Here is a 25,158-nt window from a genome sequence, read left to right as displayed (position 1 = left end):
GGTACGAGAGCTCAGATGCAAAGTCCAGAGGTTGGTTTTAATGGAAGGTCCTCTCCTGCAACCCCAGAGCTGGACAGGAAGTCCTAGAGGATTGCTCCTCTTTCTCCATCTGGATCTGGGGGTCCTCCCAGAGTCCAGTCCTTCCCTTTTCAGGATCCTTCCATCTAGTCTCCCCTGGGAATCAACGCTTGGACCTGCTCACTGGGCCAGAGTGACTGGAAGGCTAGGGTAGGGCAGGAACCCCTCTAACAGCCAGGCTGTGAATATTTCTCTTCCCCATCACTCCTGCCCCTCTTCACCCACAGCAGCCCTCTCTTCCAAAGTCCAAAGGACCCTGGGGTCCTTGAGCCTCATCCTTTCCCTGAAGGTCCTGGGAAGAGGATGCTGTAAGAACAGCAGTGATGTCTTATAGGAAGACTAACTCGGGGGTTCATGAAGGCGGTGCCCTGCTTGTTCTTACTCACCGGCCTCGCACTGGAGCTGGGAGCCCTTCCCAGGCCTCAGAGACACATACGCAGATCCCAGAAAGGCTGCCAGGACCCCTTGGGGGCCTTTGGCCTTGGAGTTCCAGCCTCCCCGCCCACTCACACCCCTGGTTGAACCTCAAATGCAGGCAGCTACGGAGGAAGGGCAAGCAGACCTCTTTAACCAAGCCTGTATAAACAGCAGCCAGCGCCTCCCCCGACCCCGCCCCCGCCCCGCCCGGGCCCCGCCCCTGAAACTCACACTCTTTCATCATGCCGATGTCCACACAGCGCTTGAGCCGGCAGGCCTGGCAGTGGCGGCGGTTGTCCTTGGTGATGCGGCAGTCTCCATTGAAGGGACAGGTGAACAGCGCCTTCCGTTTCATGCTCCGCCTGCCGAGAGAGCACAGACCCTCCGCTAGGTCACCCACCTCCCAGCCTCTCAGCCCTGCCTACGGGAGAGCCGCTAGCGGGAGAGGAGGGTGGGGGTGGGGGGTGGGGGGTGGGGGGCTGTGACCATGAGATCTGCCTGCCTCCGCAGGGGTTTCTTCCATGTCTCCCGCTGAGGATGGGGGCCCAGCCCAGCCCTTGGCCCCTCTCAGTGGTCACTGCTGCCCAACCCTCGGACTTGCTGTGTTTGCAAAGGGGCCCTTCTTCTCTTTCACTGCCTACTCTGTCCCCATCATTGCTTTTACTTACTTTACAGTACTCTACCCGCACCCACTTTCTATTTTATTACACAGGAAATATACGAGTGAATTAATCTGGCAATTTTTTTTTTAAATACTGAAATCTGCCGAGTAGCCCTCCTTTAGTGTCATCATGAGAGGCAAGGATGCTGGTCTCAGCTTTAAGTTTCCTAGAGTTCAGAGGCTGGTGACTGGAGCATTCCTGCTCCAGGGACAGAGAGTGCACAGGTGCATGGAGAAAGGAGAAAGGCCCAAACCATAGCTTCAGACATCCAGACAACCTGCCCAGAAAGAGAAGCCGCCAGACAAGCAGGTGGGTGCCCTGATGTCTGGCCTTGGCTTTCCAAATGGCAGAGGAAATAAGAGTTCTGTAACAGCAGAAAACTACCAAAGGGCTCTTAGCTAGGAAACCGGCACCCCTGGTATCCTATCCTATGTAAAACCCTGTGTGTGTGTGCACGCACGCATGTGTGTGTGCTCACACACGGGTTCATTTTCCTAATTCTGGCCTTCTCCCCTGCTGTCAGCCACAGCACATGGGACTTTTATGAGACTGCATGAAGGACATCTCCTTAGAAGACTTCTCAGCTTCTGTGTCCTAGAGGTTCCTCTCTCTCTCTCCCCAGCCCCTGTAAAGGGAGGCCCCACTTTTTTGCCCCAGGACAGGTGACAGGATTTAGCTGGTGAAGGATGGGGGCAAAATAACTTTCTCTGTGAGCAGGAGAATCTTCCAAGGAGGAGATGCCCAAGCCTCGAAAGCAAAATAGGCTCAACCCTTTCCCTTTCCCGGAAACAAGCTACTGATAACGTCTTCTCCGATGTCCTACACTAGTTATGTTTTTGGTGAAAATGACTTACTGTTCACGTTTCCTAGCACACCTACAGGGTTTAGGACAAACACATTCATCTGCCGACATGGACAGATGGGGACCAAACCAACTTGACCCATGGGAGAGGCGAGAAGAAGCCAAAGGAACAGGTGGTCACAGGTAGATAGATTCAAAGAGTCTTGGGGGACCCAAGAGACATTCGTGCACCCCCTCATTTTATGGAGGGGACCCTGGAGGTGAAGAGACCTACCAGTGAGGCAATTCAGCAAAAAGTGAAGGTTCCCCAGTTGGGACCTTAGGAATGTGAAGCTCAGCTTTTAGCTTCCTGGACTGAACAGACTGTTTCATCCCCAGACACTCCAGGAGCTCAGTGAAGCTCAGCCCAGGCAGCTGGCCCTTGAGTACAGCTCAAGGCAAAGGATACCTTTGGGAAGTAGCTGCTGTTGGTTTTGGACCTTGGCCGCCGGCACCCTCCCGTCACAACCCTCATTACCCGACGGACCACCAGCAGACTGGGCTCTGCGGGGAGGTGGAGGAGTGCTGGATATGAAGGTGGTTTAGCCCCCGGTGCAGCGCCTGCAGTGACTCCCCAGGGAGAGGCTGCACACCTATGGAAGCGAGAAGCCTTTCTCCTCGGGGCTCCACACGTTTACCGCAGCTTCCCAGAGAAACAGGACATGGAAGCACGTTGGTTGCCTTGAAATGAGATACTGCCATCGCCGCAGGGCACGTCTGTGTGTGCCAGGGTGTGGGGCAGGCTCCCCCTTTACTCCTGTCTCTTTTTCTCACCTGGTGGTGCTTGAGGCTCCACCTGTTACCGCAAATGCACAGGCCCCAGAATGCCGATAATTCTCTAAACCTATTCAAGCACCAGAAGTTTCTAATTAGAGTAAACTAACTGCCTTTCTTTTTCTTCCCCTTTTACAACTAGAATTTTGCTGAGGGCCTGCTCCGTCCTCCTACCCACTGCCTTGTCTGGCTCAGAGGTCTCCTTGTTCATTCCCCAGGGCCACAGTCAACAAGAAAATCATACATCGTGCCCTCCAGACACGTGAGCCCAGGCCTCTCACCAGCCCTGTGCTGGGGGCTGAGAGCTTCCTGAGGTCCCCGGAGGGAGGGGGCCCCAGCATCCTTCAGAGGCCCTCCTCTCCTACCTCAGGCTCTATAGGGGCTGCCTTGGGCCCTCACCAGGCACCTCCCCCAACTGCAGATTTGCTTGGAAGGAGATTTGGAAACTCCACCATCTTTCTTTGATCTTTCCCGTGTTGTAAATCTGAAGCCAAATCCTTGGCTTCCACACACGGGCGAGTTGGAGATAGCCAATCAGCCCAACCTGGCCGGACAGCAGGAGTGGGCTCTACAGAGGCGGGGGTGGGAGTCCAAAGGATGTAGAGCTGGGCGAAAGAACATACTGGGGAAGACAGGGACCAGAGTTCTTGCTTTCAGCCTAACACTAGTAGTATGAAGCCCAAGAATACTGAGAGAGAAAGACGAGGAGAAAGAGGACCACAATGAGGACAAGGAGGGAGAGACAGAGAGAAAGGAGGAGGGGGAGCAGGAGGAAGGAGGGAGGGAAAGAGGGAGGGTGAGAGAAAGTCAGAGACAGAGAGGGAGGGAAGAAAGGAAGGAAGGGAGGAATGAAGGGAGGAAGGAAGAGAAAAAGGGAAGAAGGAAGGGAGAAAGATGTTAAAAATATTTAATGTTTAATAAATATTTAATAATTAAAAATATTAAAAATCCTACAGGCCAGGCACATGATCTGACAGCAGAGCTCAGACCTGGGGTCAGAATGCAGCCTGTGGTTTTTATCCTTTGCCACACCTTGTCCCGAAGCCCACCCCTTGTAGTGTGTCTCCACACTGAGCAAAGCAGAAAGCAGCCTGCACACTTACGGAGCTCTAAGATGATTGTTATTAAAACATACAGTTACCAGCTCTCCCCTGGCTCCTCTACATACAGCATCAGAGGACAGGCTGGAACAGTGACTAGGGAGACGGAGGCTGCACATCACGGAGCGCGTCATCACGTTCTGGCTTGTGGGGTCACCGTTCGGGGGTGGGAAGCTCCCTCACTCACCCCCACAGGCACATCCAGGCCCTTCCCAGAGCATGGAATCGAGCTGGCCCTCCAGGTGAGTCCAATTCAGTGCGGCGGCTTCCCTGGGCTCCGAGTCCTTCCCCGTTCTCCCGCCTTCTCAGCGTGCTTCCACATGTGGCTGTCATCTAGCTTCTGCCCCCTGGCTCCATGCTTTGTCCTGAAGATGCACGCCCCACCCGGCCTTCCTCCCAAAGCTAATTGCCTGTGAGCTGGTTTGGTTTTGAGAAACAAGAGCCTTGGGTTTCCATGGGAGCCCATTTCCTCAGCAGCGCTCTGAGCCTGGACCCTGTCATCTTCTGGATGGTTGGCAATTATACCCTAGCTCAGGAAGGGGGAGTAGGGGTGGTGCAACTGGGCTAAATATAGATGCAGTTTCTAGAAAGCCAGGGGTAAGAGAGGACATTGACCGGTTCTTGTGCCAGAGACCAATTCCTCAAAGCTTGGGAGACAAGCAGTTCACAAAAGCACCAAGCGCCTGGGGCCAGGGTCTCAGACCTGGGACACGAGGGTCTTTTTCCAGGAGGTGACCACTGCCAGCAGAGACACACCTTGTAAAACCCAAGCCTGAGGCCAAGTACTAGCTCCGGGCTCTGTCTCCACGGCAGCTCTAGGGTCACAGGGTTCCCAGAGCCCGGCCTGGAAACAGGAGCCTGATAGGGCTCCTGATATGAAAGGCCTGTGTGGTCTGACAGTGAGACGTACAGGGCACGTTTGTGTGTGGCGACATCAAGGGGTTCTCAGCAGGTGGGTTAAAAAAAACCCACCTTTAAAGGAAAATATGTTAACACTGGTAAAGAGCACAGGCCTCTTCTTTGGAGGAAAATTTGGAAATACAGGCATGCGTTGAGATATCGTGAGTCTGGGTCCAGACCACCGCAATAAAGCCAGTATCGCAGTAACGTGAGCCACACAGCTTTTGGGTTTCCCAGTGTACATAAAAATTATGTTTACACTACATTGTGATCTATTAAGTATACAATAGCATTACATCTATAAAAACAATGTATGCACCTTAATTTAAAAATACTTTATTGCTTCAAAAAACGCTAATTATCATCTGACAATGCAGGGTTGCCACCAACCTTCCGTTTGTAAAAAAACACAATATCTGCAAAGCGCAATAAAAGGAGGTCTGCCCGTCTCTATCAATATACGAAATGCACAGAGCCTTTGTCACAGTAAAGCCATTTCCAGGAATTCATCTTGCCGGTAGACCAGTCCAGGGGCCCAAAGACACATGCACAAGGGTGTTTCCTATAGGACTGTGTGGAGAAGCAGAGGATGGAAGCTAGGTGCCCGCCAATAGGGGACTGGCTCACAGTGTCACAGGACATCCAGACAAATGGCGTGACTGTGAAAGGGGCAGCGGAAGAATGCTGAAATGGGGATAGGCTTGAAGGAATGTTCTTTGGTAGGAAAAAGCGAGATGTGGAGTGGTGCGAATACTAGACTCCCATCTGTGTGCAGCTGAGCACGTACACACACAAGCACACATCCACACTTCTTTATAAAGAACCTGGAAGTGAACACAACGATTTGGCAACAGCAGATTCTGGGGAGGAGTTAGGGGCCTGAAACTCGGTCCTAAGAAGGAGAACTACTTTTTACTTTTATCCCCCTTTGAACGACATCTTTTTTTTTTTAAACCATACATGGGCATTACTAACCAGACAAAACAACAGCAACAACAAAATCCATCGCCCTCTATAACTAAAAAGAAAACTAAATGAAACAAAGACTTAGTTGATCTATTCAGGTTTAAATTCTAATACACCGCCTTGGGCAAGTTACTTTATCCCCCCATACCTCAGTTTCCACATCTATAAAATGGAAACCACAGTATAGAAGGGGGTGTTATAAGGATTAAATAAAGGAAGCAGGACCCAGTACAAATAAAGGGAAGGGAGAGACACTGGCAGGCAGAGGCGGTGGGAGGGAGTGCTGAAGGGTGGCTGAAGAAAGGGTGTGTACCCATACCAGTGAGAATGCGAGGCCCTGGAAGCAGACTCCACAGCTTTCACCTACTCTCTGCGTGTCTGGTGCAGGGCTCTGCAGACAGAGAGGCTCGAAACATATTGCTGCTTCATACGTTGTTGCTCCTGATGGAAGACCCACCACCCTTGTGTGAGCTGCAGCGACCAATGCCCAATTTCTCTGAGCACCAACCAGGTCCTGCAAAGCCCTTGATAGATCGATCTGAAGTTCTCTGGAGCCCCCGGACCAGCCCTTCCTTTCTCACACCTGATATTTAACCCCTGTTCAGGGACCTTTTATCAGAACCTCTTGCTGACACATCACAGTTACACACATCCAGGTTCCATGATGGAGGAGAGAAATGGATTATCTGTTCTCAGAAACTAAGACGCTACAAAGGGACAGTGACAATAAGTGCCTCTTACTGAGACCCTTCTTTGCCAGTACTTTACATATTCTCCCTGACGCTCCCAACAATGTTTCAGAAGAGGTATTATCTCTGTTTCACAGGTGGTACAAAAAGGCAATGGAAAGTTAAAGAATTTGCTTTATGTCACACAGCTAAAAAATGTGAAAGCTGAGATTAGAATCAAGATCTGTTTGATTCCAAAGCCTCTGGTCTTCTTACATAATACGGTCCTCATTGTGAATCTACCATATCTTAATCCAAGCCAGAGCAGCAGTCAAAAGTATGTCCCCACAAGTCCAAGAGCATGAAGCAGGGGCAGCTTGAAGGACTCCTGTAGGACAAAGAAGCCACCGGGCTAGAGGCAGAACCTGAGCTGGGCAGTTTGGAAGCGTGGGGTTCCCAGGGCGTGCTGAGAGGGAATTCATGCCAGGGAGCCCTGAGGGGAGTGCTGGATTCTTAAAGAAATAAAACACTGACCAAAGAGAAAGGCACCATCTTCTCCGTATCCGTATTCTTGACATCTCCAGTGCCAATATTTGGAGAGGAGGCAGTGGCTCTCCAAATATTCTGGTCTCTACCTGAGCATCTGAACATCACACTTGGCCAATCCGTGGATGACCCCCTCACTCTCTTCCATTCACGTCCTTGAGCAGCTGTGGAGGGAGGCCAGCTGCCAAGCTGACCTGGACAAAGTCCTCTCCAGCAACACCGACTTCTTGATGACTCATTCACTTGTGCCCACAGGATGCCCTGAGTGCCTGCTCCTCCCCTCCTCTCTATTTACTCTATTGCCTTTAAGCACTTTGAGTTACTGGACATCTGCCCCACTTCTCTGCTACCCTTCACATCATAGCTCCTGTAAATATCATCTGGGTGAACTTCCTGAAAGCCAGAAAACATTCCTCATGTTCCTGGATCCTCACCAGCCTGCACGCCACAAGACCTGTAATTAACAAGATCCCTGAGAACCTCGGGGCTCGCAAACCAGAAAGCATTTCTCCACACTGTCTTTGTTAGCTTGGTGCTTGCTGCACACAGCCTCGTGGTGCCCTGATTAAGAAGGATCAACAGAGAGGAAGGAAACAAGATGGAGAGGCAAAGAGTGATCTCTTTCTCAGCCTTGCCTTCCAGGACCATACTCTCTTAAACTTCACCATACTCCTCATTGTCTTCATCAAAAGGGCCCCTCTGATTTTCTTCTCTGTCCTTCACACATTTCCCTTTGTATCAGAGCCTGGGCAAAGCCATCTATGACCAGAGATTCATCCACATCCACAGATCATTACTATACACACACACACACACACACACACACACATATATATACACACACACACACACACTATATATATATATATATATATATATATATATATAGTAACATAGATACTGTATGCATATTTTCCTCCTATGGCTCTTGCTTATGCTCTGGTTGTTAACATTATTGCCAAAACATGTAACCATCCAGAAGCCTGCCCATGTCCACGTTTTATTCACACCGAGAATGTCATCTTTCTCTGAGGCTGTCCATGTATTCCAGAGGAGCAGGAAGCAGAAACAGCATGAAACAGCTTGCAGGAGGAACTGGCCAGCAGGTCTCTAATTCCTGACCACAGATCAGTACAACTGACCAACCCTCACAATCACACTTTAGTTTGGCTATGAGTCTTGGACCTGCGGGGATGACCACAACTAGCTTCTAGAGCAGTTGAGTTTGACTATCTTTGAAGTCAGTCAAACACTAAATGGTCATACTGGTCCCTAGGGTTGAGAAAATAGCCAGTGACTCCACTGAAGTGATGCTCTTCCCTTGGGAGCTGCTATTGCAGGGTTACGTGAGCTCCTAGAGCAAGGACTCGAGTGCACCTATCTTTGTGTCCCCGAGGACGAGGTGTCCACCCCAGAGCAGTACCCTCCACTGACAGAGGCCTTCCTTCCCAGGATCAGGATTTCACAGATACAAGTGAAAATGAAATTCTCAGACAACTATTTGAACTAGACTGAAGTGGAAGAATACCCAAAAGAATTTGGATGAAGCAAATGAGACGGAGGGGGAGGGCGGAAAGAAGAGGAGAAATTACATGTAGACCGTCTGTTCCTGTTATCTGCGGTAATTGCGTTCTATAAAGCCATCATGAACACTGAATCAGCAAATACCGAACACTGCTCCTAAGGGAATATGGGCTGGGTTCCTGCAAGCCTCCAGTCACAGCGTTTTCACCAATCCATCAGTACATAACTTAGTTCCATGTGTGTTTTCTGTTTATAAAGACATCTCATTTAATACATATGGTTGACTCATTAAGGTTGAACTCACAGCCAGTAGTACGACAGCCCACGTCTGAACAAAGCTTGTCCAACACAGGTCTTTTCTCCGTAAGGCACATTGCAGCTTTCCTGGGCTTAGGAACACTTGACAGCATTTCAGCACCATGCTTGGGGGCCATTTTAAATAATGAAATCACCAACAAAAAGTACAAATGTGCAAGAAAAAGGTGGCACTAAAAAGACTGCAAGAAGGACACATTTATAGTGTGAAAGCTGAGACAGGAAGCAGAACATCTTGCTCAGCCCCAGCCGGGAGCGTGTGCATCGGGAGACTTGAGCATTTCCCCACTCTGCATGTGTCCACAAATGACCACAAAAGCACTGCAGGCATTGATTTTGAGATTACAAGTAAATTTCAGCAGGTGGTCAAATTTGCAGATACGTGGATGGACCTAGAGATTATCATACTAAGTAAAGTATGTCAGACAGAGAAGGACAAACATCACTTACATGTGGAATCTAAAAAAAAAATGATCCAATGAACTTATTTACAAAACCCAGAAACAGACTCACAGGCATAGAAAACAAACTTTTAGTTACTAAAGGGGAAGGAGGGAAGGATTATATTAGGAGTTTGGGATTAACACATACACACTATCATAAAAACAGATAAACAACAAGAACCTACTGTATAGCACAGGGAACTATATTCAATATCTTATAATAATCTATAATGGAAAAGAATCTGAAAAAGAATATATATGTGTATATAATTGGACCGCTTTGCTGTACACCAGAAACTAACAAAACATCTTAAAACAACTATCCTTCAATAAAAAAATTTGCAGATACAGAATATACAAATAATGAGGATCAACTGTGTATGTATGTGTGTGTATGTGTGTGTGTGTGTGTGTATGTGTGTGTGTGTGTGTGTGCTTATAAAACAAATTTCAAGCCAAGCAACAACAGAGATGGTGGCTCTTCAGAAAGTACAGCATGGCTCAGTCATCAAGATGGAGACAGTAAAGATACAAGGTAGTTAGAGGACTGGGTAATCAGAGGGGCCACCCATAGTGCTAGCCCTAGCAGGCGGGGGTTGTGGCCATCAGCCATCAGCGGACTCTAAGGGGTCTTGGAGAGAGGGGCTGAGGGTGGGTCACAGCAGCACAACATGCCCACACACAACAAGCCAGACTGTGGGTCTGTGGATGTACAAACCTGCCGTCCCTGTCCATTTTCCCATCTCCTACGCTCGGCCCTGGGCAAGAGGAAACTTGTCTTCCCTCCACCCGGATGCCTAATCCGGGCCTTTCCCAAGGAGTCACAGCCTGGTGGCGTGTCCGAGGGCAGCAAGCCCAGAAGCACAGGGGTTGAAGCCACTCTAGGGAGGAACTGACCTCTCACATGTCATAATTCAACAAGTGGCCACCTAGGAGTTCCATTTCCTAGAGCTGAACCCCAAGAGGTTGTGGTCTGGGAAGTAAGAGGATTTGCGGGTGGGGTCCACAAATTAACCAAACAACCCTGAGAGCTGTTAGAGACTTCCGGGTTGCAGACTGATGAGATATAAATTTATTTGCATCTCCATGTCGCCAGCTCCTAGCCCAGTGCTCAAATCATAGATGCTCATTAAACTCTGGTGAGGGAGTGCATGAAAGAAAAAACAAAAGGAGGGTGGATGGCTGGAGAGATTTTTTTTTTTATTAGGGCAGTGTTCCACTAAGGACATCAGTATTGACCCATCAGGCTGAAATATATATTTATTTTTGTTGTGCTTTACGTTTGCAAAGCACTTTTAAATACGTTATCTCATTAATTCTCAGATTAATTCTATATGCTAAAGGAGTCAAGTATTAATACACCAATGTGGTTTGTTAAATTTTTTAATTATTGTTATTTTTTAGTGGAGGTACTGGGAATTGAACCCAGGACCTTGTGCACGTTGAGCACACACTCTACCACTGAGCTATTACCCTCCTGCTATGTGGTGACTTAAGGTAACTGAAACATAGAGAAGTTAAGAGATTTGAACAAAGACATACAATTAATTAACGGCATGGCCAGCACTACCATGTTTCTGCTTGGTCTTATGACGGGAAGCAGGCCCTGATGTGAGCACCTAGACTCCTTCTCCGTTTTCACTCTGAAGGCAGCTCCCACATCCCCAGGCCCTGGTAGCAAAGAGTCCAGGTGGCACTTGGGACACAAGGCCAGGGCCCTGGAAGGCCCACTCCGCAGAAAGTGCCAGCTTCAGGACAAGGGAATGAGAGACGTGGCAACAGGACCTGGAGCCAGCGATGCTGCCTGTCTGGTTCCCCGGGCTGGGGAGCAGCCTGCCGGGAAGCAGGGGGAGCAGGCAACTTGCGCCAAGCCAAACAGGCAATTAGCACCCACAGAAACCCTGTGGCACAGCGATTGCTCAAGGCAATGAAACTCCAGGCCTGTCCTTCCTGGGACAGAGGGCAGGTGAGTCGGGAGTCTGTGTTTATAGAGCCCAGGAGCCCTGAGCTGGAGGGGGTACCGCACAGGTCCCGAGGCCTCTGATTCACTCTGCCCTCAGAGCCAAAGGGCCCTTCAGCTAAGGAAGCCAGGCCAACCTCCACGTCCTTGTTCTGAACTTGATTCGCTCTTTCGTCTTTTTGATGGCTAAAGCCCTGCCCTTAACTTTACTCACCTCCAATCAAGACTATTTATACGTAAGCTGTTTTGACTGCCTTCTTCCAGGCTCGCGCTCGCTCACTCGCTCTCTCGCTCTCTTTGCCTTTCTCGCTCTCTTTGCCTTTCTCGCTCTCTTTGCCTTTCTCGCTCTCTCTCTCTCCAATATATGCCAAATGCTAACTTCTCATGGTTCCCAGTCCCATCCTGTAATTCATCACTGCCCTATCCTCCCTCCCTGGCCCTGGGTGGGAACTGCCTTTGTCTCATCTTTCTAGTACTTTCCCACACTGTTTGCACCGGTAGTGCTGGACTCACATGAGAAAAGAAGAGGCTGCCTGTAGAGAAATCGGCCCTGGCCAAGCAGGAACGCCTGGGCATTCTGGGGTATTTGGGGCTTGACTTTCCGACCTGGGACAGGTAAGCCGTGGGGGCAGATCTGGGCCCAGATTGAGTGTGGAGGTCTAACCAGGGATGCAGTTTCCCTTGCTGCAAGGAACAGTTTGATTTGGATGGGGTGGGGAAGGAGGGGCAAACTCTGAGGCCAAGTTCTTAGGCCTCCCCAAGGTCATGCCTGTCTCTTTAATTAGGAGCTGTGATCATCGACGGGCAGGTTTGCTCCAGAAGGATCAACACCTGGGTCAGTGCAGGAGGCAGCAGGTCAAGGGGTAATGGGAAGATGGGGATCTATATGCCACCTCAGGAAAACAAGTTCTGAGTGGGTCAGAGGACAAGATGGAGCTGAGGGGAGGGGAGGAAGAAGACAGGCTCCCCAAGACCTGCTGCCTCCAGGAACTGTGAGAGCTAGCACGTTCCTGGGCCTGGTAAGGAAGGAGGCACGGAAAACACAGGGTCTCTTCCTGGCAAATCTGGTTCCTCTCCTTCTCCTTGCCCTTGGGGAGGACTCACCTGAAGAAGCCTTTGCAGCCTTCGCAGGTCATAGCGTTGAAATGGAAGCCGGTGGCTCGGTCTCCGCACACCCCGCAGATGCGGGGCACATTCCGGTCAAAGTCGCTGGGGTCAGGTAAGGAAGTGCTGGCCGCCATCGCCTCCATCCCTGCAAGGCCATCAGGCAGGGATGGAGGCTGTGCCAGGGTGGCCTGGCATCCTTGTCACCCCTACCCCCTCCTGCCGGGAGCCTCAGCGAAGCCTGGCAGCTCCCCAGGGCCCAGGCCAGAGCATGATTTCCTTGGTGCCCTCCGTACCCCTGGTCACCCTGCTGACACTGTTGGCCACCAGCAGAAGCCAGGATCCCCAACCCAAATCAGAGCAACCCTGAGGTTGCGAGGCGTTGCGGTGAAACCACTCACAGCAGGGCCTGGAGTCAAAGTGTCCGAGGGCAGGGGCTGTATTCACCGCTGCCTACCTGCCGGGCTAATAGCCTCTGCGCCCCACTGTCCTCTGAAGAATGCATTTGACTTCACCACGTGGTTTATTGGAATGAACATGCACCCCCCCCCACTGGCCTCTGCTCCACCTCAGCAGTGGACCTGAGCAGGTCAGACGCCCCTCTTGCCCAGTGCTCTCCTAGAAAGAAGGGGGCCCTCCGACAGGCTCGCTGGCAGAGGGAAACCCTCAGCTCCTCTTCTCTTGAGGGCGAGGGGAAGAGAAGAGACTGCATGCTCAAATCAGACCTTGTCAGGCTGGGCCACCTTCTTGCAGCCCTACGGCTTAGGACGGACCAGCCTGTGCCCCTGCTGTCCTGGTACCAAGGTCATGAAAGTCTTTCTCTTTCTCTTTTTTTTCCATGTAAATTCAACACATTGTTCTGAACTTCCTGCTGAGTAATGTGAGTCATATACAATGAACTAATTTTGTCTCCAGAGATGGCTTTTATAAATAGGCATTATCATCTAGAGATGGATTTCATACTTGAAGAAAGAGGGGCAAGAGACGGAGGGAACACAATTGCTTTGAGAAATCCTTCTTGGGAAGCAGCTGAGAAGTCTTCCTTAGGCAAATCAGGACCTCGGCTTCACCTGCTGCCTCTGATCCCAACCCCGCTGTCAGCTCTGAGCTGCTTCTGGGATCCTTCAGGCTTCCCTGAAATGGCTTCAGACCCTGCTGCCTCCCAGTTTTATCTGAGTCCTCACAAGGGTCAGTACAGGTATTTAAGTGGCCCCTCGGCCCCAGGGCAGGAGGATCCCTCAGGTCAGAAGAGAAACAAGAGAGAAAGCCAGTGGTGAGGGGACAACACCCTACCTCCGTCCCACCCCAGGGTGCCGTGGCCTCCCACTAAGGGAAAAGCAGCTTCTGAGGGCCCAAGGTGGGTGCCGGGCTCCTTTCCAATGACTAGGCCCTGGATCTGAGCCGAGGTTTGGCATATCAAAGCCCAGGAGGGTCTTATTTCATTCCATCTTCACGTCACCCCAGTGAGGCAAGAGCCGTGGTTGTCACTCTCTTTACAAACAAGGTCCAGAGAAGCCCAGACACTGCGGTTATCTCTAGCAACTATGATTACAAAATGCACAAAACAAATGCTTAATTAAAAAAAAATCTTATCAAGAGCCTCAAGCCAAACAAAGGAATTGGGGCAGATAAGGACTGATATTTGTCAGGCCCGGAGGGGTAGAGGGACCCCCGATCACAGAGAGATGAGGTAGTAGGTCCCCTAACTTTCTCTGTCAGTTTTTCCTTTTCTGGGGACTTTTAAATTAATAGTAATGACCCTGTTGTCCACCCTGGTCACAGCTAGGTTGATACTTGTTAAACTATAATATTTATACACATGCAGAGAGAAAGAGAGAAACACTTAACAAAAAAAGAACAAAGAAACGATGAACAGAAACCTTTGAGGGAGTGAGTGAGACTGAGGAGGGCATGCAGAGGCATTAGGTAGCAGGCATATTCTATTTCTTTGAGTGGTAGGTATATAGTATCTTATTATTTTTATTATTATTGAAACGCTGTTTTATGTTTTATATGGTTATCTGTATATATAAAACATTGCATAACTGTAAAACAATTAAAAATCAAAGAATGCCTGTGGTTTTTGTCAACATTGTCCCTGTAGCCCATATCAAGTCCAGACTGACTTCCAGAGAGTCACACACATCCAAGAAATGGGCTGGGATCCCGGAGGCCCAGTACGATTGTGAGGCAAGAGGAGAAACTGTCTAGGATGCTTGTGGCTTAACCCCAGGTCATCTGAGATGTTGCAACCCCCAGTCATCGTGATGTTGCTGCAGAGTCTGTGTCATCCAGCGACCAAACATCCGGTAGATTTGGTGGAAAAAAGAGAAATGAAATGTGGGGGTGTAGAGAACTCAGTCAAATCAGTACAAGTGTTCAGCATCATCTGGGCTCATTGGAGATGTCATGGTGCAAGAGAGATGCAACAACAACAACACCACAGCATGGCAACTGGGCCTTCCTGCAGCACAGTGATGTCAGGAAGGCTCCTGGCCCTGGGGGTGGGGACTCAGGCACTGGGTTAGGCCAGACAGAAGGCCCACAGTAAAAAGGGCCATTGCAGGTGAGCTGAGGGACAACTCAGCCCTGCTTGGGGTTATGTGCTGCTACCAAGAAGCCAGAGCCCAGGACCAGAGTTCAGAGGCTGAGAAGAGGCCCAGGCATGCATCGTGGCCTGAGAGCTGGCAGTGCCGGGAACAAGCAGCAGAGACTGGAGGGCAGGAGAGAGAAAGGAGATGGGAGCTGGAGAGGAAATGGTCTGTGGCCAAGCTGGTGGGCCCCCTAGGGACCTGGCCTGGAGGTCCACAGGCCCCTCCCCCTGAATCCCTCCCTCTGAGCCCCCATCCCCACCCAGTCCTGGATCCAGGCAGCTGCGGGCTGCTGCGGACCCTGCTGACCCAGGACCTACCCACATTTGCCAAGTGCAGGGGAGTATCTCTTCCTCCCTCTGCCCTCGGCTTTCCCAAGCACCACCCGTCACTACCCTCATCCCTGGGAATCAGAAAGCCAGGAGGTTGGCTGATGAGGAAACACCCACCTGAAGGAGCTGGGGGGGCAGGGAAGTCAAGCCCAGGAGTGCCCTTCTGTGAGGTCTCACAGACACTTCCAGCCAAAAGGACTCTGAAATGAAAAAGGGGAAACATTTTATCTACAGCTCAGCACTGCCCTCACCTGCTAGAGCTCTAGAGAGCCTATCAGGCGGGGACGAGAGGCCCTTCCCAGGGACTTTAGTCCCCAGATGGAGGACTGATAACTTGACAGAAGTGAGTGATCTATCTGTTGGGGGCAGATGTGTCATGCATCACCAGCAGGGCTGAGGTGGGCAGGAGCTAACGGCCCTCCCTTGAGGCCGGGGGTAGCAAGAGCAGCAGGAATGGGTGCGAGGTGGCATCCAGCATGTGGGCAAAAGGAAACAGCCTCCCTGCTGCAAAGGGTGTTGGGAGGGAGAAAGGGCTTCTTCTAAGGAAGCTCAACTGCTCCCATGAAACCCCCCCAGACTAGGGATGCTTGGAGAAGCAGAGCCAGAGGGTGGCCTGGCAGCTGCTGAGGGCGTGAAAGGGGACTGGCATCTCGGGCCACTGCAGAGGTACCTCGGGGAGCTGGGAATAGTGTGGGCTAGGATGGCAGCCCAGGGCTTGGCCTCTTGGGGTGGCTTCAAAGACAGGTGTCTGGGATCTCCTGTCTGTGGAGACCCGGTGTAGGCGGAGCAGGTGCTGCAGGGGTTAAATACAACAACGCACTGCTTTCAGACAGGATGTTTTCTGCCACTTTTAGCTCTTCCCCAGACTACTCAACACCCCCGGCCTCGGTGAAGGCTGAAGGAGGGCTGACTTTAGGGCCCAGACTCTGTGTCTTAGTGGCATGATGGGTCACGAAGGTGGGGCTAGTGAAATTTCACCCTTCCCACTTCCACCCACACTCAGCCCTGCTTGTCCACCCAGACAGATACACACACACACACACACACACACAAACACGTTTCCTCCCTCCACTGACACCAATCGGAGGCGGCTGGGGAGATAACAGATATGCAAGTCCCTGCCCCTGAACCCTGGCAAAGGCCTTTAAGGCAAACCCCAACTGGGGAAGGCTCAGACCCCCAGCTTTTGTTTCTCTGCCTCCTAGTGGCCAGACTAGGCAGGGAAGGACAGAGCCCAAGAGGCAACGAAGACCTGAGCCCTGTCCTAGAACTGTCAGCCCACTGACCCAAGTGCCACCCCCTCAGGCCCTGCCAGCCCCCTAGGGACATTTGAGGAAAGTACTGGGGGACCGTCCTGAGGGAACGTCAGCTGGGCTGACCCACTCCCAAGGACTGTGGGTAGAGGAGGTGTAACTAACTGCTGGGGACAGACATGTTGCCACTTGTCCCCAAGCCAGGCTCTCCTTGGCTCCCTCCCCCTGTACTGCTCAAGGTCCCCCAGCCAACCAGCCTCCTCTGAGTTCTACCTCGTGGCCTTAGCAATTCCCCAGACTCCCTGCTGGCTCGTCAGGAAGGCTGAGGTGAGGGGCAAGTGGGCACAGAAGGGATCACGGCTTTACTGCCCTCAACCCCTAAGACATTCAGACGTCAGACCTGAGATCCAGGGAGACCACAAGCCCTGACCTTGAGAAGGAAATGTATGAGCATTAACCAAGTGCTTGCCCAGTAAGCGGCCCACAGGTGACCCCCCAACACTGCAGTGAGGGGCGAGCAGTCCCCTTGTTACAGATGGCAAAACCAAACTCCAGGGCACTTTGACTGACTTGCCTAAGGTCCCATGATGGTGCCAAGAGCCACACGGGGATAGGCTGCCTGCAATGCTCAAGGGCTACGCCTGCCTCCTGCTGACTCCTCCCCTTGCCGCGGTGATCACCAGCACGGACACTGACACTCCCCCCGGCCCTGCTCCAGGCTCCTCCGGTACTCACTCATTTCATCCTCACAACAACCTTGAGGGCAGGTACTATTATCTCTATTTTAGGTGTGGGGAAACTGAGGCACAGAGAAGGTGATTGTCTTTGGGGCCCAGATTTGAGCGGAGGCAGCTTAGCCCCGAGTCTCTGCTCTGCCACATTTCTTAAGGTCTCAGTCATTCCCCACCCCGAGCCCCAATCGCCTTTCACTTCCACTAAGTCAGGGAGGGACAAGGAGGGCAATTCCTGGATCATAATGGAAGAATGTCGTAGCACTTTTCCTCCCAGGCCTCCCCAAATCAGCCAGGATCCCTCTTCTGCCACCCAGCCCCTCTTATCTGGGGAAACCCCACTCAGCAGATGGGCCTCTCCACCCCATGCAACTTTGCATTACTGGAGGGCCCTTTGAGGAGAGATTGTCCTAGATTTAGCCTATAGGTCCAAGTGCATGGAAAGTGGGGCAAAGACACAGGGTGAAAAAAAGACAAACGGAAAAAAAACACAGTTTAAAAGGACCCCCCCTTTGCCACGTCATACAATCCCCCACCCCCAAGTCATGCTCTGAGTGTAAGAACACCCCGCTGCTTTTGCTGGGGCTGTCCGCGCCACCTGCTCCTGCCCCTGCTTTAGAAATCCGGGAAGCCCTAGCATGGAAGCTCGGAGAAGCAGAGGGGGAGGAGCTCAGCTCTGCAGAAAGCCCCTGGCTTCCATTCCTCCCGGGTCTGCATCCCACACCCGAACCCTCGCCTGAGACTGACCCTGGGCCTGACCTTGCCTTCGCAAGAAATGAGGAGATAATGTGTTTCCTTCCAGTCATCGAAGCCACAACCACTGCCTCTCCCACACGTCTGCCCATCAGCTCACACAACAGGCACCCCACTCCCAGCAGCTTCTGCGGAATGGGCATCCCCAGTCAGAGTCCCACCTAAGACAGTCTCGTGGGGTGGGGGCTACAGGGTGTCCCAGGCAGAGCCCTGGCAAGACGAGAATTGAAGGGCTGCTGGGCTCAGTTTAACTCCCCCGCGTTCCCTGGACCCTCGTTGGAGTCCGGAGGGCGGTAACCTGCGACTCTGGGAGGACCAAGTGGTGGACAGAGGTCTGACTTCTCAGGTCTTTTCTAGCTGTGGAGGTATGCAACTCCATGGCCATGATGATAAGGCCTTAAGACCATTCAGGAAGTGAGTTTCCCTCACTGCGCTTTCTCCCCGACCCCCCGCAGTAACAGGTGAGGCCCACCCACCCTCAGGCGCTAAGGAGCAGGACAGGCATGAGGGATGTGGCCCCTCTGGGTCCCTGGGGACTGGGAGCCCAGGAGAGGGGCCTCCCTCAGCAGGGTTGGGGCAGGAGTGATTAAAACAGGCTTTCTAATTTTTTTTTTCCTTTTGTTATTGTTGTTGCTTTTGGTTGGGGAGGGACGGTGATTAGATATGTATGTATGTATGTATGTATGTATGTATGTATGTATGTATGTATGTATTATGGAGGGACTGGGGATTGAACCCAGGACCTTGTACTTGCTAAGCATGCAATCTACCATTGAGCTATATCCTCCCGCCTAATTCTTGATATTAGCTCAAAGCTTCCCCTCCTCCTAGAAAGAAATGGAAAGCTAGTGGTTCCCAGCAGAGGGGAAGAAAATTCTTGTTCTTACTAAAATTGGCGCACACAGAGTCACCCACACGTTGGGCTCTCTCCGGAGCACACCAGCCACAGCTGCATCTGCGCTTACGCGTGCACGCCCTTTTCTTGCTGTTTTCATTGCATCATCCTTGCAACCCTGCCCACGGAGTGCTGTACGCAGAGTGACCTACCCTACTTTTTACTTGCTGTGTCTTTGTTCTAGTATAAGTCAGGCACAGCAGCATCACAGCCAGCTGAGGTAGCCCCTTTCTTCCTTCTCCATCGTCTCCAATATAGACCCATATTCTTTTTCCAGAACAGTCTCAGCATTACCTCCCAGAAGAATATGAGGGAGAATAGAGTGAAAATGAGGGCAAGGGGAGAGGGAAGTGTACTAAACAATTAGAACTTATTCCCACTCTTTCATTCCCCCTGCCCCCGGCTCCCCAGTTCCTCCACACACATGCATATTTTAAATAGGGGTGAGAATGTTTGGAAAGTGTTTTCTGCAGACAACAATGTCCCATATAAAACCCGCTGGAGACCAGTCATCTCAGAATATCTCAGGATTAGAAGGAAACGTAACTCCACTTAGTCCAACCATCTTAAACTCCTTCGATAATATTCCAGCCAGTTTTTTAGCCTGTACATCTCTTCTGATGGAGAACTATCTCCCATGGCAGTCCACCCTCTTTGGATGGCTCTATGCTTAGAAAGTTCCTCATTATGCACAGATGAAATAGTCCCATGGTTTTTAATCACTGGCCCTAGACTAGCTCCCTGCAGCTGCCTGCAGTGAACCTACACTGAACCTACTGAGCCCTTCCCACAGGGTCTCTGGAGGAAGGGTTGGCAGGGTCACCACATGGTGCCACCATGCACATTAGTAAAAGAGCCCCATTCCTCATCTGCTGTGAAATTGTTATGAAAAAATAGAAAAATCTACAGTTTATGACGTCTGTGAGGTTGCAGGGGAGAAGCAGAGGAAAGCTAGCCTGACTCCACTTAATTTTGATGTAGATGTCATCAACGTCCCAGGTAGGATCCTGAGCCCCACGAGGGCATGAGTAAGATGGTGAGTGCAGATGGCGTCTGCCTCCTTGGCCTTCACCTGGAAGGAACAGTTTCCAGCCCAAGAAAAGGGCTCTGTGGAAATGTAAGTAGCTGCATTGGCTCTGCCACACCTGTCTACCTTCTCTGTCCTCCACTCAGTTGTTCCCAGGGGAGGCCGGCCCCCAGCACTGCAGCTCTAGGAACATGCATGAGGCGGATGAAACTATTTCATGACCGAAGGACAGGAAATTAAGTGGCTGATGATGCAGCAGTTGCAGGAATAAGTTGACCGTTAAAGGAGCTTCAAAACTAATGCTTCGGGGAATATACTTCAACTTTGAGAAGCTGGTAGAGGTCATGGCAGTCCACTGACATCTCAAACAGGGTCAAGTGTTAGTAGGTCACTCCATAGAAACCACGCTACCAGCTCCCACTCCACCAGCCATTCATCAAGACTCTTTCGTAGTGGGTTGTCCTGTCACACTTGGGAGCACTGGAAGCTTCTTGGAGCTGAGCAGAACCCAGAGGCAGGAACCCACGGGGCCCCGGCAGTGGGGCAGGAGACACACAGCTTACTTAGATACATTTCCACTTCTTATCAACGACAATTATTCCTGCAAGCTGCTTTTTTTTTCCAGTGGAAACTCAGCCCTCAGCTTTGTCAACAAGATTTCTGAGTTGATTACTGCTCTCCAGGTAACAGGCAGGCCATGCCCTGTCACTGCCGGAAAGCGTGGGCAGCGACAGTGGCCGGTGAAGCACAGGGAAGAGGCCCGTTCATCAGTTACAGCCCGATCTCTCTGGTTTTACAGCTGAAGAAACCGAGACCACCGGAGGGGAAGTGACTTGCCAAGGCCACACGGGAAGGGAGAGTGCTTCTCTGTCTCCACCCTGGCCAGGTCCCAAGACCTCTCATCACCCACCTGAGCAGTTTCCCAGGGGCACAGTGACGTGCGAGAGAAAAGGGTCGCAGAAGGGAACACGGATTTCCTTGTTCAGAAGAGGGGAATTGCAGGGGAGCCACGGGGAAGGTCCTGATGTAGACTGCAGTGGGACCACCCAACAATGACTGCATCCTTCCAAGCAATTCAGAAAAACAGAGTGGGGTGAGGGTACCTACTCGCGCCTGCCTGACCAACTCCAGCCCTTGTGTCCTGAAGAAATGGGTGAGGACTCAAGACCACCCAGGAATATTTTAGAGGGAAGCCGGACACCTGGCCTGTTCTCCCCCTCCTCTAGGTGGCTTTCCTGGGACACTAGGGTGGGAGTACTTCCCTTGGGTACCTGGACCAGGTGGAAGCTGATGGGACAGGAAGGCTCTTTGTCCAGTGGCTTGGAGACCACAGAATAGACACTGAGGCAGCCCAAAAGGAGAGCACCAAAAATACAGGGAGAGCGGGTCTAGCCCTCCTCTGGTGGATACGCAAACCCCTGGTGTTGCTGATGCAACTGATGGCTAAATGCGATTTTCAAAACAAAACAAAACAAAACAAAACCAATCATGGCCCCACGACAACAGGAAAGAGCTGCTTCTTTCTCCCAAGCCCAGTTTTTGGTACCTCATGGCCTCAGCCCAGCCTAAGCGTCTTTCTTACTGCTGGCCCCCCAGCCCAAGTTCACACAGGCCCAAGTTCACCCCTGCTCAGGCAGACGGTTTTGAGGTCCATCCTCCACCCCCACCTCTCACCCTAGCCAGCCTTCTTTTCCTCATTTTCCCTCTGGGATTAATGCGATCTTTGTGTCACTCAGACTTTTCCTGCATGTGGGAAAGGCTGTACCCAAGCCCCAGGTCCTGTCAGCCCCGAACAAGAAATTTGGGGTCCTTGGCATCAGACCCCTTGCTCACCTCCACAACCACCTTGGTCAGCCTGATGCCCTTGGCTACCTGACTACTGTCCAGCTTTCCCCAAAGTTCATCCCCGTGTCCTCATCTACAAGCAGGGACATGATAGTGCCTGGGTCACAGGGCTGTTGCGGGGACCAAGATCTCTACAGAGAACTCAGCACGGCACCTGCCACTCCGTAGCTTTATACATGAGCTCTCATCATTAGAACAGCTTCTGCTGTTAGTACAATCACTGGAGAGTTCAGGGCCCAGAGAGGTGCCGTGGAGGGCGGGCAGCCTGCTCTCGGCCCCAAAGGCTCCACTCCAAACCAACATTGCCCCGAAAGCCACATCTCTGCTGACCTGGGGACAACTGACCCCCCTCAACTGGCTGTGGCTCCCCAAAATCTGGCTGCTCGAGGTGGGAAGAAATGAATTGTTCTAATCTCTTCCCAACAAGCAGAGAAGCTGAGCTACACATCTGGACTTTCCCTCCACGATGAAGATGAGGCCGTGGCTCCCAAGGTGTACTGATGACTAACCGCTTCTGCCCACCCCCATCCCCTCTCCTTTCACTCTCTCACCTCGTGCGTCTCTCGCCTATCTCCTCCGTCACCCACGGCTTATCATGCATCTGTTCTCCCCATCGTGGGACCTGAAACTCAGCAGCCCCGTGATGCCCTCTGTCTGTCCACAGAGCAGCGGCACTTTCTCACCCCACTCCCACCCACCACTGTGGGCAGCAGAAGACACAGTGCCGGGAAAGGCCAGCAAAGGCCACGAGGCTGGTGCCGGGAGGTGGCAGGGAGGGCGACAGCAGGGCAGCCCCTAACCTAGACACTGGGCTGGCCTGCTCAGTGGGCCTGGAATCCTGGATGCCCCCTGCTCTTGGCAGCCCTGGAAAGCCATTCATTTATCCCAGGATAGATCGTGAGGCCCATGTCAGAATCCATGAGGGACCCCAGGGTCCTCTGAGATGGGCGGAGCTGGGATAACGTTCTACCAGGCAGCTCCAGTCCCATAAGGAGCCCATTTACCCAAAGGCATCCTCTCTCTCTTCTGTTTTGTTAGTCTTGAATACCAGGAATTTTAAAATATAACAATGATATTTTGAAACAGAAGACTTTCACACTCCATTCAGATTCCCATTCCAACCTGAATCAACTTTGAGTGTCGTGAAGGAAGGAAAAATGGGCCTCCTTCCCCATGGCTCCTTGAGCAAGGGCCCCCCAGGTCAGCAAGGCCGCAGGCCTCTTCGGCAGTGCTGGTGCACACCCCTCTCCTCCCGTGGTGGGGGTGCTTCACCCCGGGAATGTTGCCACCAGTAACTGAGCTGGAAGGAAGAGGTAGAGGAGAGAATTCTGGAAAATTCAGCCCAGTGGAACAGGAAAACCTATGTTTGGTGAGAGAAAAGTTCAACAAGGGCAGATGGACGTTGTGAACAACTCAGCTGCACATCACCAGTCAATCCTTATTTAACACATCCATCTGCCCAGGGTGGCCAGATCTGGTTGCTGGGCACAGGGATGGCTGAGTTAGCACACAGCTGAGTGGTCCCCAAACCTGCCTCCACCAGCTTGCTTGGCTCACTCCCCTCTCCCAGTCAATAAGGTCATTTCCCGGTTGCCAGGAATCCCTCTGAGAGCATCAGACACACACACACACACACACACAAAAACACACACACACACACACACGATGGTCACAAACAGCTTGCACCGTGGACACGTGTGGGAAGTCCCCTGCACGGGTGGCTACCTGCCAGTCCATACTCCGAGTCCGGATGTCCATGAACTCTGTTGGCCAATGTGACCCAAGCTCAGCCTCCCGCGTAGAGCTGTCATTGAAGATAACCCTCTTGTTTCCATACTTTGGGCCAAACCACTGGAGGAGTCTCCCCTGGGGCCACAGAGTGGTAGGAAATAGTGGCCTTTGTCTTCCCCAGGAACACCCTCCGAACTAAAACACCGTGCTCCCAGCCCTGCCCATTAGCCATCTTCCTCTTCCTTGTTTTTCCTTTGGTTCTCAGAGGCAAAGATGGAGCAGATTCCGTGCACACAGCAGCATTCAGTGCTGCCTCAGGGCACCAGAGGGAGGAAACTGAAGTCTCCAGATTAACAGCCTCTTTCCCTCCCAGCGGTTAGCTGTTTGCACCCTTGGAGCTGCCCACCTGGGCCTCTGCACCAGGTAACAGAATTTCACTCCCTACACTCAACACACCTTCAGGCAGAGGCAAATGTCCCTGGAGAAGGAGTCTGATGGATCAGCTCAGAGCCTGCACTGAATGAAAGGAGCTGTGAGGGAAACTCAGTTGGCTGGGCAGGCTCCTCGCGGTCAGCTGGAGTGGCCACTAGTCAGGCGGCCCAATGGGCGGCATTCTAAGGAAGTAGGCCAGTGCTTGTGGTCATCACGGCCCCGGGGGAGAGAAGGCGCCCCTCCACCCACCACTTCCCCTTTGCTCCCATACCCCTCACTCTTCCCAGAACTGCCCCCAGCCTGAAAAATAACTCTGCAGCCAGGCTCTTCATGAGCCAGGATTGAAGTTTAACAGAGACAAAAATAATTCTCTAGAGTGAGCTATTTTCTACCCAACTTTGGAAACAATAGCTCAGGGAGACAGGCAGCAGGGGTAGGCATGGAAAGGAGGCTGGCGGCGGACCACTCATTGGTTTAGGGCCTTCCCCATGCCCTCACCACACTCCCCCTGGCGCGCCGTTTCCGGGGAGGTGGAGACCTTAGTCAGGGGCTTGGGACTCACCCACCCCCACCTGTGGACATCAGGTGACGAGTGAGGGAGACAGGTGACGGGAGGCCTGGGGGAGCCAGGGGCTCCTTGCATACCAGGCTTCAATCCCTCATGGCTACCGCTCTCTTACGGAGTGGAAGGAAAAGAATTAAACACCGCTACTTCACCAAGTCTCAAAAAGGGGACGCTACACCCATTTGCCTGTCTCACAGGATTGTTGCATCAGCTGAGATAAGATTTTAAAAGTGTGTTATAAAAATTGTTATGCTCCTTAACAATGTTAGTTATTAGTTTACTATTATTCTCCCAGATATTTCTCAGATATTTAAGAGGGGGAGGAGGACAACATTCAGGTATTAAAGTGAAAAAGTAGAAGGCTGTCATGAGAAAATATTTTGAAGTATTACATGGAGCACAAGCCTCTCTCCAGTGCTATGAGGTCCTCACAGCCTGGGAGAGCCCACAGTGCAAAGAGTTTCATATCTGGCTTGATAAGCATCATTCATTCTGAATGGAGCCCAATCCAAAAATGCCACTTTTTTTTTTTTTTTTTTGCTTAGAGATCCTTTCTTTGACTATTAATTTCCTTGTGATTTCTCTCCACAGAACTTTCCTTCTAATGTCTATGGAAAAATATCTGACTGGGAAGACAGAGGAGGGGAGGAAGAAGGGGGATGGAAGGATGGTGGGAGGGAGAGCGGGAGGGAGAGGGTTAAGAGG

At 51.6% G+C, this 25,158-nt stretch overlaps 1 protein-coding gene across 2 annotated transcripts in view; it reads right to left on the bottom strand.

Annotated features, from left to right (window-relative positions):
- Nucleotides 1–25,158, bottom strand: part of VDR (vitamin D receptor) — a 55,353-nt gene that overhangs the window by 20,366 nt on the left and 9,829 nt on the right. Inside the window, exons 1-3 of one of the 2 annotated variants that reach the window (XM_072972921.1) lie at nucleotides 15,339–15,421; nucleotides 12,299–12,446; nucleotides 727–857 (exon numbers count right to left, since the gene is read on the bottom strand). In XM_072972921.1, the coding sequence (XP_072829022.1) occupies nucleotides 727–857; nucleotides 12,299–12,444 (277 nt within the window). In that variant the 5' untranslated portion in view covers nucleotides 12,445–12,446; nucleotides 15,339–15,421. Of the gene's footprint in view, nucleotides 1–726; nucleotides 858–12,298; nucleotides 12,447–15,338; nucleotides 15,422–25,158 lie in introns of those variants that run through there. The other variant, XM_072972922.1, reaches the window with a different exon arrangement.

The sequence above is a fragment of the Vicugna pacos genome, chromosome 12 (genome assembly GCF_048564905.1).
Source record: "Vicugna pacos chromosome 12, VicPac4, whole genome shotgun sequence".
In the NCBI taxonomy this organism is placed as follows: Eukaryota; Metazoa; Chordata; class Mammalia; order Artiodactyla; family Camelidae; genus Vicugna; species Vicugna pacos.
Note: the sequence above shows the minus strand (reverse complement) of the source record. Positions and strands in the feature narration are given on the sequence as shown.